Here is a 19,173-nt window from a genome sequence, read left to right as displayed (position 1 = left end):
TGTGAGTTTTTGAGAATTCTGATAGGACAATTAAGAAAAAAAGTACAAAAGGAGTTCTAAACTGAGTTCTAAAGGAACTGGGATTTGCCACACATATGAGAATTAGGGTCCCTGTTAATGTAAAGTGGAGGTCAGGAGGCTGATGACTTGGCTGCCATCTGGTTCTTTTACTTGCCAGAGTGGGCCAGGTAATTAATCTCTTTAAGCATCAATTTCCTCCCTGATAAAGGAGAGAGCTAATAGCAACATTAATAGCATGGCCTCACCTCTCACATGTGCGTGTGTGCATGTGTCCTGTAGTTTATTAATTAATAAAAGATACATATTTTTAAAAATGTGTGCACATATAAGTACATATGTGGGTGCATGGGCATATGTGCATTGTGTGTATGTGTGTGTGTGTGTGTGTGTGTGTGTGTGTGTGAGTGTGAGAGAGAGAGAGAGAGAGAGAGAGAGAGAGAGAGAGAGAGAGAGAACAGAGGGCAACTTTGGGTGTTGGTCCTCAGGCACATTCTAAACTTTTTGTTTGAGACAAAATCTGTCATTGGCCTGGAACTTCGTCATGTGGGCCAGGCTAGATGGCTGTGAGCTTGCAGGAATCTACCTGTCTCTGCCATCTCACTATGCTGGGGCTTGCAGGAAAAAGACACCATGCCAGGCTTTCTACACAGGTTCTGGGGATTTGAACTCAGGTCTCCACATTTTATAGGCTGAGCTATCTCCCCAGCCTAAGAGATTTTTATGTGCCTGACATATGCAGGACATGGTTCCAAGCATTTTACTTGTATCAATCCCTTTAATTCACATAAAACATTAATGGAATTAATGGGGATAGAGTCAGGGCAACAACTGGCTATGTGTACTAGTGGGTGATGCCTTACATTATCGCATGCTTGGATATGGTTGCTTCCAACTCACAGAAAGAAAAGAGTCCTGGCCTCTTCTGCTTTCCACTGGCACACCCCAGGTTGGTCTTTCCCTCTGCTCTCCTCCTCAGGTATAACTTCATAGAGAGGTCACCACAGACCACGTGCCTAAGGGGATCTTTGCGTTGGATCACAGACCCCAGGTCCAGGTCCCACGGTGTTACTTGTTTTTTAAGATTCCTGCCATCAGTCCTGCCCCTCCCTCCCCATGCTCACTGCTCCTGAATTGGAGTTTATTCCTGCATTCCCCATGAATCTAGGTTGGCTTGTATCAGCATTGACTAATTATATCATAGAGATGGCAGTGTCCATTCTGATTGGAGTCTTGATGAAGGCTTCTGCGTTTTTTACTCTTGAAGCCAGTGCCATTTAAATAGGACCGTCCTAAGGTTACGACACTGTGGAGAAACTCAAATCACATAGAAAAGCCTGGCAGGATGAGACCTCTCACTAGGGAAAGGAGGCTGCATGAAAAGAGAAATTACATAAGCCAACACCCAGCAGCACTTCAGCTCAGCCACCACCTGCCACATGCAGCAAAGTGTACAACCCCAATGACGAGCCGAATAGCTTCCTGCCCCAGCTTGCCTCAGAATCCAAACCCACAAAACTGTTTTGTTTATCTTTTGAGACAGGGTCTAATATAGCCCAAGCTGGGCTCAGATTGCTTTGTAGTTAAGGATGGTCATGAGCTCCCCATCTTCCCATCTCTACTTCCCAGTGGCTGGAACTGCACCTGTGCATCACCATTTCTGGATGCAAAGATCACTTTAAGCCAGCTGTTCTGGCATGGGTTGCTATCTAATAACAATAGATAGCTAAGCCACCAAGTAAGGTACCACCTTTTCTCATATTTCCTCAGTGTTATCCACTGCATGTATTCCCCAGAAGGACACTGTGGGGAAGTTGCTAATGCTCTAGGACAGAGTTTTGGAATGGTATTTGGCCTCTGAAACCTCAAAGCCAACCCCTGTGACATACTTCCCCAAGTAATGCCGTACTTCCTAAGCCTACCCAAGCTCTGTTAATGACTGGGGGAGCAGATATTCAAATACTCAAGACTATGTAGAAGCATCTCATTCGAATGACCAGTGGTATCTAGGGGCATGTGTGCATAGAACACTGGCCAGGCCAGTTTATATCTAATTAGTCCAGTGAATCACAGATTGGGATACCAAAGGTAAACAATTCTCAAGAGTTACAATAATAAGGGGTGCAGCTGGATCAGCAAGTGCCCTCATCACTGGGTCTAAAGTCTTGGGGAATCATTCAACCTTCCATGGTTTCTATAATCTCATCTGAAACTACAAAACAGGAGGGCGAACAGTGTTCTCTGAGAACAGTCCTCTGAGAGTGCTCATGGACTGCAGGTTGGCATCACACACAGTGCTAGCAGAGCACCCAGCATGCAGGAAGAACTTAAGACTGTCTTTCAAAATTATTATCATGGTTTAACTCACTCATGGTTAGCAGCAAGGGAGTTGGCTATACCAAACGTTTCCATTATGGTCCATGGGCCAAATTCAACCCACTGTCTGATTTTCGCTGTTCTATAAGTTGAGATGGCTTTCATATTTTTAAGCAGTTGAAAGAAAAGAAAAAGAAGAACGATATATTCTGATAGACGCAAACTGGTGAAATTGACATTTCAACGTCCAGAAGTAAAGCTTTGTTTAAACGTGTGTGTCCATTTATCCACACATTGTGCATTGGTACTTTGTGCTCAAAGGACAGAACTGAGTGGTCATGGCAGAGACCACATGGCTCCCAAAGTCAGAAAAAACTCATCATGTTCTGATTTATAGAAGGAATTTTATCACTTGTGGATTAGGACAGACTTAAGGGCAAGACAGTTCAGTGTGTGAAAAGAATTAGAAAACACCAATTTCCAATCCTATGCTGACCATTAACTACTTGGTAGGCTTTGGCTAGCTGCCTAGCCTGTTGGCTTCATTTCCTTATCTATTATAATGAGGATCTGGTTAATTGTTTTTTCCTTAGATTCCTTCCAGATCTTAAAAAATGTGACTCTTAGAGGGCATATGACTCAGGTTCTAGGAAGAATGTGGGGCAGGAAGCTGTTCTCACACCTTGAAAGTATTATAAATATTCTAGGGGTAAAAAAATATTATTAATAGTTTAGTATTCATACAAATTCTGGAAATAAGTATCTAGGAAAAACTATAGTATCAGAGGAAGGGAAAAATGTTCAAGATGAATAAAAGCACCTTTCCACACAGGGACCAGACAATGAAGCAGGACCAGCAGGGAGACTTGGCAGAGGCATAAAGGGATTAGAGACAGGCTGCCCATGTCAGACACTTTCCCTGTGCCAGGCAGAGTTTTGGGTGTCACTTAGGAGCCACCACATTGACTATCCCAGCAACCCTCCAGCTGCACGCTGCTACTCTGACCTCTTTGGGCTATTGTGGGAATTGCTCAAAGGGGGTCATAAAGGGACAGGGTGAACTCTCATCACATGCTGGCTGTTCTCCCATCCCAGTGCTATCCAGGCCCCACCCTGCTCAGCTTTCAAGGTCAGGCAACAGCAGTGCCTTCAGGGTGGTGTGAGTGTAGGGACATGCTGGCGGATGTCCTGCTGCTTCTGGAATTACCAGCTCAAAGGAACAAGTTTTCTGAGAATGGGCAGGGAGCCCAGCTGCCAGTTTTTCAAGACTTCCTACATTCGCCTGAATTCTTACCTCACTTCCAGTTATCAGGCTTTCATTTTAGGACACAAATGGGATGGAATGACATATAACTGAATATAACCTCTGTGATGTACTTCCCTGGGCAGCCAGGGGGAAGGCATGGCCCGGTCCCTGAGCAGCAGAATAATGAACGGATCAGAAAAGGGTTGTGGGGATGGCTCATTGGGATTTGAGGCAGTTTTGGCTTATGAGCAGGAGCTGGATATATGTGGCCAAGTTCTAGTTCAACTACTCATGAGACAGGTTACTGGATCTTATTCTTCTCATCTGCAAAATGGGAACAACAGATTTCCTCATAGAGATGCTGAGTTCTCAGAACAGACCCGGGGCACAGGAAGAATGATGTGTCAGTCATCACTCTCATTTTTTTCTGGGGAAGCAGGCTGCTCTGGATATGGAGGTTGCTCTTAGCGCACACTACTCAACAACTACAAGTGATGATTTAAATGTGAACATTTAAAGTACTTTTGTGCACATGTCACATTTCAGCCCTGGTGAGCTATGGGTAGTGACTACTGTGGACAGCTCAGATGATTTTTATCATCACAAGGTCTGACAGTGGTCTGACTCAATACATTCACAAATATAGTTACTGAAAAACAATAATGGAGAGATGTGCTACTCTGTTCCCTGTTAGAGTCTGAAGCAGGGAAGAAAGGGGTTGGACATCAGCAATCTCATTTTGTGGCGAAAACAAGAAGTAAAGGCCAACAGCTATAATGACAAATGTAGTTACAAAGCTACAAAGAGGAAACATTACTGCTAGGAGGAAGAGGGAGGGAGGGTGGTAAGGTGAGGAAAAGCTGCCAGGAACGAGGTAAGGCTGGCCTGCCAAAGAATATGCATGTAAACAGGATGTGGCATCACATGTCTAGGCAGGAGGATCACAAGTCTAAGGCCAGACTAGGCTACATGTCAACACCCTGGGTTTTTTTGTTTGGTTGGTTTTTGGTTTTTTGAGACAGGGTTTCTCCGTGTAGTTTTGGTGCCTGTCCTGGATCTCACTCTGTAGACCAGGCTGGCCTCAAACTCACAGAGATCCACCTGGCTCTGCCTCCCAAGTGCTGGGATTAAAGGCGTGCGCCACCACCGCCCGGCTAACACCCTGTTTTAACACATAACACACAAACAAAACAAAAAAACCAAACCAAGAAATAGTCATATAAGGGTAGTAATTAGCTATAAGGTAAATAAATTGGATTTAAAAGAAATCTTTGTGTGTCTGTCTTTTTCTCTGTGTGTGATGCATGGGTAGGAGAGGCCAGAGATATATTCAGTGTCCTCCTCTATCAAGCTCCACCTTATCTTTGGAGGCAGGGTCTCTCACTTAACCTGGAGACTGCCATTTTGATAAAACTAGTAGGCCAGCAAGTCTCAGGGATCCACCCACCTCTTCCTCACCCAATGCTGGAGTTACAGATGTACATGACTTTACCCAGCTTTTTCATGGGAGCTGGAGATCAAAACTCAGTTCTCATGCATAGTCATTTTGCACACTGAGCCATTTTCCTACCCTTGAATTGGTTCTAATGGACCCCTCTGATAAAAATGCTACGGAGTAACTGGCAGGCCAGAAATGGTTTTTGATGGAGAAATTGAGTGCTTCTATATGATTTCATCAAAATTTTTGTTACGTTTATTTATGTATATATGTACATGATACATGCATGTGTGCCATGGTGGGTGTGTGGCGGTCAGAGGACAACTCATGGCAGTCCATTAGTTCGCTTCTTTCACTGTGTGTGTCCTAAAGTCTGAACTCAAGTTCTCAGGATTGGCAGAAAGAGTTAATGGGCTGGCCTCACTATTTTATTTTTTGAGGTATGTTTTTACATTAATTTTCTGATGAATTGTTTAAGAAACAAAGCAAGTGTAGAACTGTTAACACTTCAGTGAAGAAGGGCATTTTATGGGAAGGTTGTCTCTTTCTGAAAAGTAACTTTCTTGGTGCCTGTCTTCAATGGAGTCATGGCTTGGATGGAGCATGTGCCCTCTATGAAGGCAAAGCAACACTTGGCCACCCCCCAGCCCTAGTCTGGATGCTCGAAGTGCGTCTTGGGAAGAGGAATGTGTACTGAGTGCCAACGGAGGGACTGACTGCTTGGGGAAACAGAATGTGCGAGTGGGTGGGATGTACTGGGACTGTGTGTGCGGGTGAGCAGTTGAGCAAGCCTCAGTGGCTCCTGCCTGGGGCCAAGTGACAATTACAGTGAAAACCTCTCCCAGTGCTTCTTGAGGACTGGAGAAAAACACCATCCTGGAAATGTGTGTGGAATCATAGACAGCAGGATGGATTCCCAGAGCTGTGCCACCAGAGGGGATGAAATGTCTTTACTGCTTGCCAAAGATCAAGGGCAGACTGGGCCAATTGTGAAGTGCTCCAGTCCATGTGAGCACTGAATGGAATGTCGCATAAAGGGGTGCATATCTGAGTTCTTTAAGATGGAAAGAGCTTTGCAGTTAGAAAAGGTGATCCCTGCCTAACAGCACGAAAATCAAACTGCATGCTTCAAAAGAATTAAAACAGTGCATTTGGTCATGTGTATCTTACCACAGTTGAAAGGGGAAAAACCACCCTCACAATGTTACATGAACGTATACACTCACAAGGCCCCTGTTTTCATGCTGTACTGGGGAGGCCCATGTGTGCGTGCTGTTTTCACAGATGTGAGAACTGTGACATTGGCTCAAAAAATGATCAATTACTTTTGGAAAGTAATTGCTTGGGGAAAAAAGTGAAACATTTTTATGTATATAAAGTTCCTTAAATGGACTACAAATGGAGAATACAGTTTTGAAAAGTTCAGATAATAGAAAACAATATTGGCTACGTGTCAACTTGTTCTCTCAGTTCCTACATGTTTTTGGGAACAGCGATTAGTTTCTGTTTTGTCATGAACTTAATACTGGATAACAGTAATATAGAAAATATGACAGATTTACCTATATATTGCCTGGGTGCCTAGTTCACACCCTTCATTCTTGAGACTGAGCTTCCTGATTTTGGGTTTCAGGAAGTTGAGGTGTTCCATGGAACATGCAGGCAGGACAGAAAAGAGGTGGGATTACAGTTTCTTTGGTTTGGCAGCCAAGGCTCCTCTACTGTTACATACTTCTGTGTAGACTGCTTCTCTGAATCCAGTTTCCTTATCTGATGTGAGTGATGGTTAGCATTGTGGTCACTGTTATGTTTTCCACAAGATCATTTGCTATAGCATGCAGGTAAAAATTAAATGATGACTATGGTTATCAAAAAGCATTATATTTTTTTACCCCTCACAAACAAGACTTCATGAATAATTGTGTTACTATAGTGGATATTCTAAAATGCCCCTCAAGTACTACTGCAGAACTCTAGAGGACCAAGAGAAGGTAGGAGAGTTCTCTGGCTTCTCCCCAATCATCCGTACACAAGAATATTGAGCCCTTGTTGCACGGCTATCAGGGAATACTTGGTTTCTGGGCATGTTCATAAGCATTGGCTGCGATTTAACTACTGTGCTGGCTACTTTAATGTCTACTTGACACAGCTAAAGTCATCTGAGAAGAGGGAACCTCAATGAAAAAAATGCCTCCATAAGTTGTAGGCAAGCCTGTACGGCGTTTTCTTAATAAATGATTGATGGAGAGGGCCCAGCCCATGGTGGGTGGTGCTATCCCTGGGCTGATGGTCCTGGGTTCTATAAGAAAGCAGGCTGGACAACCCATGAGGAATAAGCCAGTAAGCAGCACCACCATGACATCTATATCAGCTCCTGCCTCTAGGCTCCTGCCTTGTTTGAGGGCCTGTCCTGACTCCCTTATACTTACAGAAGTGTAAGCCAGATAAGCATTGTCCCCCAGTTTGCTTTTCGGTCATGGTGTTTTGTTACAGCAACAGAAACCCGAACTAAGTCAACTGCTAGAGTAAGAGTGAGCCTGACAATGCCCCACAGACCTGCCAACACACCACTCTGAGGCCCTGCCTTTCTTTACGCAAAGAGCTATAGCACTGATGGGGGGCCGCGTAGGAGGTGGGCAACTATCTCTACTAAAGCAGAAGCATCCTCTTCCACATCCTGCTCAGGAGCTGTATCCTGATTTGCAGGAGAATGATTCTGTCTCCATTGCTGGGGTGCTGTGCTCGGAGAATACATCTAGGGAGAATATGTTCTCAGCCCTCCTCACCCCCCAGGGAGATTCTGAACAGATGCCTGAGCCAAGCAGATCCATTTTTCCTTCCAGTTTCCCTCCCTTGTCAGACAGCCATGTGACAAGACTCAAGGACTCCTTTAGACCCAGCTTCTCTCCATGCTACGAAGCCTGAAGGGTGTGAGCATCCTTGTCTACTCAGTCTATCCTGGTTGAGGCTGAGCTTGATGAACATCACACAGACAGATGAAGAAAGCAAGGCTCAGTCAGGGAGGTGAAGGGACTTCCTTAGAAGACCCAAAGCTAGTTACAGCAAGAGCTGACCTACCTGACTTGCTCTCCTACAGGTCATACTGTACGGCTTCCCAGTTTGTTTATTTAGCTGATACACTTGCATGTTAGAAACTCAGAGCTGTGAGTTGTAATTATGTCGACTTTTGAAGCAAGCATGAAAGCTACTTGTGTTGACTAGAACGGGAACATGGCGTGGCCCTGCCTTTTATGGGTTTTGCTTTTCCCCTTGAACATCCCTCAACAACAAGAAGTTGACTAGGTCTCAAACTCCAAGAGGACTGGTGCCATGCCTTGCCCTGTGTCCAGCTTCAGCACAACCATGGTGCTGAGTGGGCAAAGACTCTGCTGATACCACTGAATAGTAACTGTCAGGTCCAAAGTGGGCCCCCAAATGGCAGGGCTGGTGACAATGTCCCAAACAAAGGACTCTGGTTGAGGAAACAGAAGGACTATTCTTGGGTAAACAAGCATAAATTCAGCATTCTTCAGGATTCTTGTGAGACAGAGTTCTGTTTACCAGGAATCTACCTTAATTTATCCTTAAAAGCCAACTACCTCCTGAAGGGCATCTAGTTCCCAGTTCAGCTCAAAGACTCCACCCTGCTGACTGTCATATAAAATCTGCCTGCTTTTTTGCCATTTAGCCCCCAACCCCATCCCCAAGAGTCAGGCTTGGCAGTTTGCTCCCCAAACTTTCTACCCTCAGATCACCCTAGGTCAGTGGTTTCACTGAGCTCCTGTTTACAGTCACCTTCTGAATGATGGGGTCACCATGGTCACCATTGCCCCTATGTTTCACTTCTCTCTGGGCTTTCTGCATTGAACTTGGCAGACAGTGTGTGTGTGTTCGTGGCATGTGCCAGAGATCAACTTTAAGTGCGGCTCCGTGGAAGCTGACCTTCTTGTTTTGAGCCCGCTCACTGGGACCTGGAGTTCACTGGTCAATGAACCTCAGAGATGTCTCTCTCACCAGAGCTGAGAAGCGTGTGGTACCACCCCTGGCTTTCCCGTGGGTACTGTAGATTGAAATGAGGGTCTCACATGTGTGTAGCCAGCACTACGGACTGAACCGTGTCCCCAGTCCTCAGACTGTGAATCATTACATCAGCACAGCCATGCTCGCCAGTCTAGGTGTATTGCATGATGGAGAGTTTCTTCTTGCTTTCCTCTTCTCAGGGAAAGAGACAGGGGTTTTCTGTGATTAGGGGGCCATGCAGTGTGCTTGCCTTTTCTGGCCTCACTTCCATCGCTCTGACAAATGGGGTGGGTAGAAAGTTTCTGTGCTTCCAAACTTCGAGTACCTGTTCCACCTTCCTAATTGTAGCTGCAGCCCATGCCCATTGTGGTGTATTTATTTACAAACCTTCTTCTGGGTTTGGTAGTAAATTCCTCATTACAAAAAAACCCATTTCTACTGTAAATGGAAAATTAGTGTCACTCTAGATAAGAGAAAGGGTAAAAAATAAATAAAACATACAAATAACATGACTTCAATGAATCTAGACAGACACCTGATGAGAGGGTTGAGCTGAGGCCCCATGTGAATGTTAGGGAAGTATAAAATGTGGTCAGACTAAGTAGAAACATTACCCTTGATGTAAAGACAAAGATGAAAAGGAAGTTCAGAAGGAATGACCCTATCATATATGGTTGGGGGACTTAATGTGTGAGTACATATATATGTATGTATGTGTGTATTATGACATAAATACATACCTATATGTTTGTCAAATATCCACATTGCTTAGAAAAAACTTTTTTGAGACATGGTCTATGTAGCTCTGGCTATTCTGGAACTTGCTATGTAGTCCAGGTTGGCCTTGAACTCACAGAGATACTCCTGTCTTTGCCTCTCAAATACTGGGATTAAAGGTGTGTACCACCACACCCAGCTAAAAAGTCTTTTGTCTACAACTCCTGGTTTAGTAATTTATTTACAGATATCATTTAAAACCTGGTGGCTGATTGAGTAACTGATTGTAATGTTTGATACTGTCTGTCTATCTGCCTATCTATCTATCTATCTATCAATCAATCAATCAATCAATCAACCAATCATCTCTCCTTTGGAGGCTCAAACACAGGGCCACATACATGCTAGCAAGCACTCTAACACTGATCTACATCCCAACCCTAACTAAAACTTTAATTAATAAATAGGTGTCCTAAAGCCTATGCATAAGTGAAAGACAAAATGTTAAACATATACTAAGTGTAATGGAAAATATCTTTGAGATCAAAATTCTGGACACAGAAATATACTGAAAGGTGAATCCTCACAGATTGGCTTCATGTTGTATGGAAAGAAGCCTAGGCTTCGAGAACTGGCTAGTACATTAAGGAACACTGTTGAAATATTCAGACTGAGTCATTTCAACTTCCTTACTGTTCTGAGCAAACTGATGATCAGGGATAGAAGTGCTATTCTCAGGGCACCTGCCACATACTAGGCACCATGAAGTCTATGGTTCCCTCTATTCCCAATTGTCCTAGGAACTCTCTGACACTGACATCAGCAGCCTCACTCTGCAGATCACCGAACCAGATCTCAAAAGTGGCCAATAATCTGTCAATTTCTCTCAGCCTGTGCTTCACCATCTCTCTCTAAACTTCCTGGAATAAGTTCCCACTGTGTGTGGCTGGAGGTCAAGGTGGGCTCTACAACCTTCAATTAGCCTACTTGACATGACACACAAATTCATTAGGTATTTCTTTCATGGTAGAATTTCTATGAGCGGCTTGCTCAGCACCTGAGAGTCTGAACAAAACAAAAAAATCTCATGTTTGTTTTCAAAGACTATTCTGTTTTCCCAGAGAATATTAGAGGACCAGTTAACTTCAGGTGCTTCTCTTTTTCTTCTATAAGTTGCTCTGGTCAGCAGGTGTGTTAACTGTCAACTGTCTTTCAAGGCAGAAATCTGAAATGAGTCTATGCTACCAGATGGTTAACTATGCCCCAGAGCCCAAAGTCCAATGCCAAAATCTAAAATGTTGAGAAGTGGCTGATGAAAGAGACCATCAGAAGATAGGGGTGAGCCATGATTCAGACATCAGGAACTTGCTGGGCACAGGGTTTTTGTTAGTTCATAATGAGCAAAATGAACTAGAGAAATATGTAAGGCTTTTTAAAGTCACCTTCTAATGGCAGCTCACAGCTTTGGAGTCAGAAGATCACAACTTGCCATGGCTACCGCCAGGGAGCTGGCCTCTGTTCCTTGTCTTAACCACATCCCTGCCTTGCCAGGTCAGCTGCTAATTTTCCTGTAGCTCTAGTTTAAGGGTCACTTCTGGGGCTGAGGTGATCCCAGAACGCATCTATAAAAAGATGAGTGCGGCAGTGCCTATTCCAAGTGATAGAGAAGCAGAGCCAGTCAGATTCTGGCTAGCCTAGGCACCCAAGGTTGTCGTGTTGGCTCCCACAGCACATACACTGATGCACACACTCTTGTGCAGACACATTTTCATCTGTCCACACAGGACCATGTCCACACCCCTTGAGTAATTTTCTTTATTGGTCTCTGGCTGAGAAGGTTGAGTGTCTTTGCTCTATAATTCCATTGCCTGGCTACTTCTCCCTCTCTCCGAATAATAATGCTGCTTGTGATCACTGTGGGGAATGAATCTTCACCATGCAAACACATGGTAAGAGGCGTAGTCTCTCTCATTTATGACTGAGCTCTTAGTACCAAGCATGTAGTATATATTAAAAAATGTGTTGACTAAAGGACTGAAATAAAACTAGAAATTATGTAGAAGCACAAATGCAGTGGGAGAAGTGGAAAGTCTCTAACATGGGTGTTATTCAAAACAGGAAGATTAGAATAAATTTTCTATAAAGTAACTATGCTGCCAGATTTTATTGTTTTATTATTTATTTCGTGTGAGCATTGTACATATGCATGTGGTGTGTGTATGTGTGTGTAGGCCAGAGGTGGGCATGGGGTATCATCCTCTATCATCCTCTTTCTTATTTCTTTGAGGCAGGGTCTCTCCATGAACCCAGAGCTCACATTTCTTGGCTAAGCTTACATCTAGCAAGCTTCAGTAATCCTCCTGTATGAATTGCCCAGAGTCCAGGGAAGACACTACATCAGACGTGGGATATCGGAGGGAAAAAAAAAATCTATGTATGCTGTGCTCTTATGTCTGCTAACTTTATTCCTGTAAGACGAAATTCTATCTACACAGCTACAGCTCTGTCAGGCACTCAGAGCAGGAATGAATCTAGACACACCAAGCTCCTTGTCCGTCTACTCTATTTCTCTGGGATAAAATCCTATCTACAGAGCTTCAGTTCCATCCAGACACTCAGTTCCTCTTTGTCCTCTCTTTTGCTGCCCTCTCATAGTCCTGCTAATGACTAAGCTCTTACGCTTCCAGCCTCATCTTCATCCTCTGTATTTTCTCCCTCCATCTCTACTTGCTCTCTACTCCTGGCTCTGATAAACTCTACAAGAGTTCTGCCTTACCGTCTCCAAAGCCTCTGCATCCTCCCTTTTTCCCTGGTCATGTCATTCTCTCTGCCTCTACAGAAAAAGCTTGTTCTCTTCTTCCCCTGGCCAGGCCGTCCTCTGCATCCTCAGGAATGTTGCTTCACCCTACCTTCCACCTTGATATGTAAAAACCTCTTTTGTTCTCAGTCAGTTGCTCTGGACAGCCACTTGCCTCCAGGCAAGGCGATGGTCTGAGGCTCATTTGCACAAGAAACAAAGCTATGCCTCTATGCCTGCTTGGCTTTGCCTAAGTGACCTTATCAAAGTACTGGCTGGATCAGGAAGTTCACACACATTCTATGGTAATTGTGAGCACAAGAAATTCATAACAAGGCACAGTTGAATATTAAGATGCTGAATATTAAGCTGTGTAACACCAAATAGTCCATGCTAGATGGCTTCCCATTTGATTGACTCTTGGCCTAGTCAAGGTATAGCTTTAATACGCAGCTGGGCTCCTTATAACATATTCTTGTGGCTCATCACACTCCTGTTTCTGCCCCAACCCACACTGGGCTTGCTACATGGACCCTGGGACTGAACTTGTATCCTCAAGGCTGTGTAGCAAGTGCCCTTAACCACTAAACTATCTCTTCAGCCACCCAAACAGTTATTTCTTCCACTTAGGAATAAAGTAACAGTGGGTGGGTCCTAGAAGCATCACCAGATGATGTCATTAATGGATTCTGTACATCTAGGCAATTATTCTGGTCATAATAAAAAAGTAACTTATTCCCATGACTTTTGGAGAATTACTCAGTGGGCCTCATCTATAACATGGGAATAAGACCTGAACCTATAGCACAGCCTGGCTGTGAGGATAAAGGGACAAAATGCATGGAAAACACTCAGTTTCAGTGTCAGTAAGTCAGTTCTGACACTCATGGCTGTGGCACATCTGAGGCAGGACATGCCACTTGCTGTATTAGCCAATTGGTCTGACTCACAAGAATCCAGCAGTTGATAACTTGATGCTGTTAGCCTTTGACGATGGATGGATGGATGATTCGGTGTCACCTATCACCAGCCCACATCATACAGTGACCTCTCCTATCATGGGTGCTTTCTCAAGCTAAAACAAACTGAAACACTGAGAAAACATTAGCAAACTGCTATGCAATTTCACCCTAGTCTAAAATCCCAGCTGTCTCTGTGAACACAGTTCCCTCTGGACAGAGAGGTTCATTCTTTGTTCTATTTCTGGTCATTATCAAAGTGGCAGACTTGTTTCAAGGTGCTCTGCAGCTTGCGGGAACTGATTGCAGCTTTTCCCACAAATTTTAGAGGGATGGTGATATGAATTCACAACATGCCCCCAAGGTTGGGCATGCCCGGTAGACCTAGGCACTTCCACCTAACTATTTCCATGTCATCTATGTGCATGCATGGAGTAGCCACATGAGCCCATGTACAAAGGCGCAGCCCGCCCTTTATAAGCCAGCGCTATATTTCCAGGCTCCTCTTTTCTCTTGACCACATGTGTTTTCCACAGGCCTGTTCACGTCTGTCTCTTTCTTTCCTATCCTAATAAAAACTCTTGTTAGTGGATCTTGGTTGTGTTCGTGACATTTCTTCCAAGGGTAAGAGCACACCAAATAACTACAGCCAAGAGGGATACATGTCTCCAGAACAACGGATGATGGCAGCATCCCACAACACCTGTCTATCTCGAAGACCCCCCTCTCCATCCCCTAAGAGCCAACCGATGCCCAAAAAGTCAGCTGGAAGCAGTTTTTGAGAGGAACGACACCCCTATTCCTATCTACCTGCTTTTTTTTTTTTTTAATAATAAGTGAAAGTCCGGGATGTAAGGGTTTTGTCCTTAATTACGTTATCATCCTGGGACAAGGACCAGCCTAAAAAGTGGGCGGACCCTCTGTGCCCCCTCTTCTCTCTTTCCTTCCTCAGCAAGGTCTCTCTGTCTCTCTTCCTCTCTGTCTCTGTCTCTCTGTCTCTCTCTCCCTCTCTCTCTCAATAAAGCTCTAAAAAGGTAACTATGGCTTGCGACTTTCCTCCAGCACTCTCCTCCACTGGCATGGCTGCCGCGGGCGGTGGCCAGCCACCAGCAGCACCTATTTAACCAACAGATGGACCATTTCAACTTTGTTTCACTCTCCAGTTGAAAAAGAACTTAAATCCTGGCAAGAAGAAAAAACAGATGATGTGAGCAATTAGAGACCTGGAAGGCTGGACACACAGTAGGGCTTAGGCTCCTAGTGGCCTTGAAATGGGTTTTTCCTTCCTGTTTCAAGAAAGCTTCTGTGTGTTCTGTAAGTAACTGGGATGGATGTGTTTGGAGGGACTGTAGCTGGCTGAAATCCAGGTGCCTTGGAGGATCTGATGTCCTTTGGGTGTAGGATGGAGTTAGACCATCCTGTGTTTGTCTTCACCCCACTGTGGAACTTAGTGATGGGAATGCTCAGGTGGAGCTAGGGTGGGTACTCAACCTCTCTGAGCCTTGGTTCCAACATTTTTTAAAGGGCATTGGGAGAATGGAATCACTCTGAGAGTCCCAGAAACATATCCAAAGCACTTGTCTGTGCCAGGCACCCAGTGAGGACTGAAGGAACAGGAGTTATGCTCCTGTACTTATTTTAGACATCTGAATTTATCTACCACAGCAAAGGCAATTAAAGGGTAGGGCATGGGACATTGCTCTGGGTCACCCAGCTCTATGCCAAGGGGCAGTACTGAGCTTCCTTGCCCAGGTTTATCTGTTTGGGGTTGTCCTCTCTCTGAATCCCACTTGTCTTACATAAGCTTCTCTGCACAACACATCACATCACAGTTCCTGGACCTTTGCCCTTTGACCTCTCCAACTCAGTCTCCACCTTAAAGCCTAGCTACTCTGCCCCACACTGCCTTCACGTTTATTGTGACACATGCTACAGAAATGTCTCTTGCTTCATTGCTTTGTAGCCTACTGCTCTCTCTGAACTATTCCCTTCACATCCTCTTTGTCCACAGCTGGCTCCTGAAATTTCTGCTTATGGCTTTCCCAAGATGGATCTTGTCCTGGCTGAAATAATATCTTCCCCACTTTCCTCTTTTCTCTGTTTGTGTCTTAGGCAATGCTTTCGCCCACTTGACCATTCATTCTTCTCCTATTGCCAGGCTCTGTTAATAAATGTAAACTCCAAAGGGGCAGAGAGCATCTCTTGGAGCACTGCTGTGACCCCAGCACCTAGCCCAATACCGGGCATATAGGTACTCTGTAAAGATATGCTGGGTAAACGAATGAGTGAGTAAAGTATTTGCATGATCTGGAAGAAGGACCTGGGTACCTGCTAGCCCTGCTTTTTGGCCTCCTAAAAGAACAGCGTGAAGCTACCGACAAGCCAGAGACCTTTCCAAACAGTCATCTGCCATAAAAGCACATCTTGCAGGCAAGGGAAATGGGTGGATAGTTGCTAACTATATCTTCCAACTGGGCTGATCTTTGAAAAGTTCGATAGGCGCCTGCCTCCCTCAATCCCAGGCTGCTACTGCTGCTGAGGCCCCTGAAGGAGGAAAGGAGGGTGTGCTTAGGCGCCTCTTGGGCTGGCACGAGGAAGCCACATCTCATCCGCCCTCCTCCCCCAGCTCCTCTCCAAGAGAGGAAGCAATGCAGATGGAGATGAGAAATAAATATTCCTGCCTGCTCTGCGCCACTGCAGACGTTTTCCAAAATGTCTGGCTTGGACCACAAAATCAAGCCCACCCAGGAAAGGAGGCGCTCAGCAGGAGAAAGAGGGGGGACAGGGTGGCATATTTGTCGATAAGCGTCAGCTTTCTGGGGGGCCGAGCACATGGCTCATCTTTGGCAGCCCTGCTGAGGTGGGGATGTGGTAAGTGCACAGTAACGCTTAAAGAATGGAATGAGAAAACAGGAGCAGAATGAGAGGAAGGCACACCAGACTGCACAGGCTCCACACCTCTGTCCTGGGTCCTGGAGCACACACAGCTGCTTCCTGCACTTGGTCCCCACATATCTCATTCACTCTCCCACCACTGCCCCCACCCTTTCACCTCTATTCCATTCCTGAGAAGTTAACACCACTGGGCTGCCAGAATCCTTCAAAGGCCCTCTGCAGTTTGGGCAGGAACTCAGAATCCATGTGTGGAGATATTCTTGCCACCTCTGAGTTCAGCTCCCCCTCTCTAATACTGGAATCCTGGCAGGCAATGAGGACACAGGCTGCAAATGAGAAGTGGGTGCTTGTGGCCGTGGGATGGCCAAGTACATGGGAGGAGTATCACCGAGGAGGGAAGTTCCAGGCTCAGCAGGTCTGGAATGCTCTGTATGGCAGTGTCTTTGCTGGGCATGCCTCTAGGCTGCAAAATGTCTTGGGAAAGATGAGACGATGGGAAATGCAGCTGCAAAGTCATCATGGGACACTTTGGTCTTGGTTTCTCACTGTCTCAGGGAATTCCCAGGATCCTGAAATCTTCATCTGGTGACTACTGAGCTAGCTGCTAATAAATCCTTTGGAAGGTTTATGTTACAGAAGGGTCTTGGCTGGGACAAAAGAAGAAGCAATAAAGAGCAAAGGGGCCTTCTTCCTGGGTCATGGGTTCAAGTATACTGCGGTGAAAACATTGGCTCAAAATGAAGTCTTAAGGAAAATGTCTTCTACAGGCATTAGACGTTTGCAAAAATATTGTACTTAACTCCACCCTGTTCCCCATCATTTCCACAGTTGCAGTGAGTAGTGAGCCATTGTCTATTTCCAACTTACGTGCCCTGAATCCTTCTTGTGAGTCTTTCCCACTCATGAGCCCATCTGTCTTCCAGCATCAGGCATTTGCCAGCGGAATCCCACTCTCTCCAGAAGCCACTCAGTGGTGGGAAACTGGCAGGGGGGTTGACTTCTTGTCCCCAATCTACATATTGCTATGTGACCTCAAATGAAGGACTCCCCCTCTCTGGGTATTGGTTTCTTTCTTTGTCAAAGGAGTGGGCTTGGTAGGTTTCTTTGCAGATATGACACATTATAGATAAATTTGCCGAGTGAAATTGCATACAATGTGTCATCGTTCCTTTCCCCGTCCACCCTTGACAATGAATTCTAGGTCTGAAGAACTGAAGAACTCTAGGGCATGCTCCTGGATTAACTCATCTTTATGTTTGGGAAGGTCACAGGTACACATCAAAACAAGCTGGGCATATTGGTAGATGGACCCATCTGGTAACTGAAATGTCAACATTTGCTTTTGTTCCTAGCAAGAGGAAGCTAAGGACAGAGGAAAGGCCAAAGGAGGACATATTTGCTTATTTCTCATTTTTAGGACATGTCTGGGAAGAAGTTGTATGCTTGTATGATTGTAACTTATCATAGTCCTATTCATTACTTGTTATTAGTAATTGATGCCATTTATCAAGTCTTACCTAATAAGCTAAGACAAATGCTTTCATCTCATACCATGGCATTATGAGAGATATTATCCACCTCCCATATCCTTAGAAGTGAGGAGACTCAGGCTCCAAGACCTATTCAGGCTCACACAGCTGGTCAGAATGCTGAAGGGATTTCAGTTCTGTGGGACTCCAAAGATGAAGAGTCATGCCTAAGATGATGCTCTGAGCCTTACCTGGCATTTGATGCTCACTTGGGAGATTATTATAGACAAAGGCCCCTAACTTCTGTTGTTCCAGTTTAGAACTCATGCACCATTACTGTACCCACTTTGCAGGAACTTAGAGGGCAGCAGAATCAATGACCTTCTCCTCTGATTACTTATCTACAGAAATCTGCTGCCTCCTGCTTGTCCGTCTACTTAAACTTTGGCCTCGGTCTTACCTAATTTTAGTGTACAACTGGAGCCTCAAAGAATTTGGAAAGGATATGTCAGCAGCTCGGGAGGATATAAACACAAACAGCTCCTGAGCCCAGGCAGGCAGAGTAGGAGAACTTCTTGTTCAGAGGAATGACACGGGCTGCCAGCACATCCAGTCTGTAGAGACTCCATATTTCAACTCCCATAGACTGGGCCTGTGTACTGGACAGATCCACTTGGAAATGCAGCCTCCTTTCTCTATGAGGTCTCCTGGTCTTGAAATGTGTGCAACTAACTCACTTAAGAAAAAAACGTAACTAGTAGAGTAAGGACCATAAAAAGGGCATTTGAGCTCCAGCTGACCTGAAGGTCACCATATGCAATTCCTAAAAGTATTTATTGGTAAAAAATGGTGGCCCTCACTGCATTCCTGTCATAGCCAAGGTGGGGGAGGCAGGCTACTCTGGCTGTGTATGCATACTGTGCATTCACACATGACATGGAACCGACAGTTTCTCTGTCCTAGCAGGATGCCCTGCCTCTTCTCCAGCATTAATATGTTACCTTCATGTTACATTCATGGTTGAATGTAATTAACACACACTGCCACCCCAAACAAAACCACACATTACTTATCACCCAAGCAGAACCACAACTGAACCAAAACAACAACCAGAAATCGGGATGCTCTTTACTTACTGTAAATGACAGAAAAGAAGAAAACAAAGTCCCCTCATCATATCTGGATAGCTTTGCCAGGACGCCTTCCAAAATAGTTACAAACTAGTAAAATAGCAAAAAGAAAAAAATGTTATTTCAAATGATAATTGTTTACAAGAAAGAATAACATGTCCCAGCCAC

The 19,173-nt window shown here is 44.9% G+C and overlaps 1 protein-coding gene across 20 annotated transcripts in view; it reads right to left on the bottom strand.

The window, feature by feature from the left end:
- Cadps (calcium dependent secretion activator) overlaps nt 1-19,173 on the bottom strand; it is a 457,300-nt gene that overhangs the window by 51,145 nt on the left and 386,982 nt on the right. For all 20 annotated transcript variants that reach the window (XM_036199648.1, XM_036199650.1, XM_036199649.1 and 17 more), the window contains one exon: nt 19,012-19,095. In XM_036199648.1, the coding sequence (XP_036055541.1) occupies nt 19,012-19,095 (84 nt within the window). The remainder of the gene's footprint in view (nt 1-19,011; nt 19,096-19,173) is intronic.

The sequence above is a fragment of the Onychomys torridus genome, chromosome 9 (assembly GCF_903995425.1).
Source record: "Onychomys torridus chromosome 9, mOncTor1.1, whole genome shotgun sequence".
Taxonomy (NCBI): domain Eukaryota; kingdom Metazoa; phylum Chordata; class Mammalia; order Rodentia; family Cricetidae; genus Onychomys; species Onychomys torridus.
This window is presented reverse-complemented; position numbering and strand designations above follow the sequence as displayed.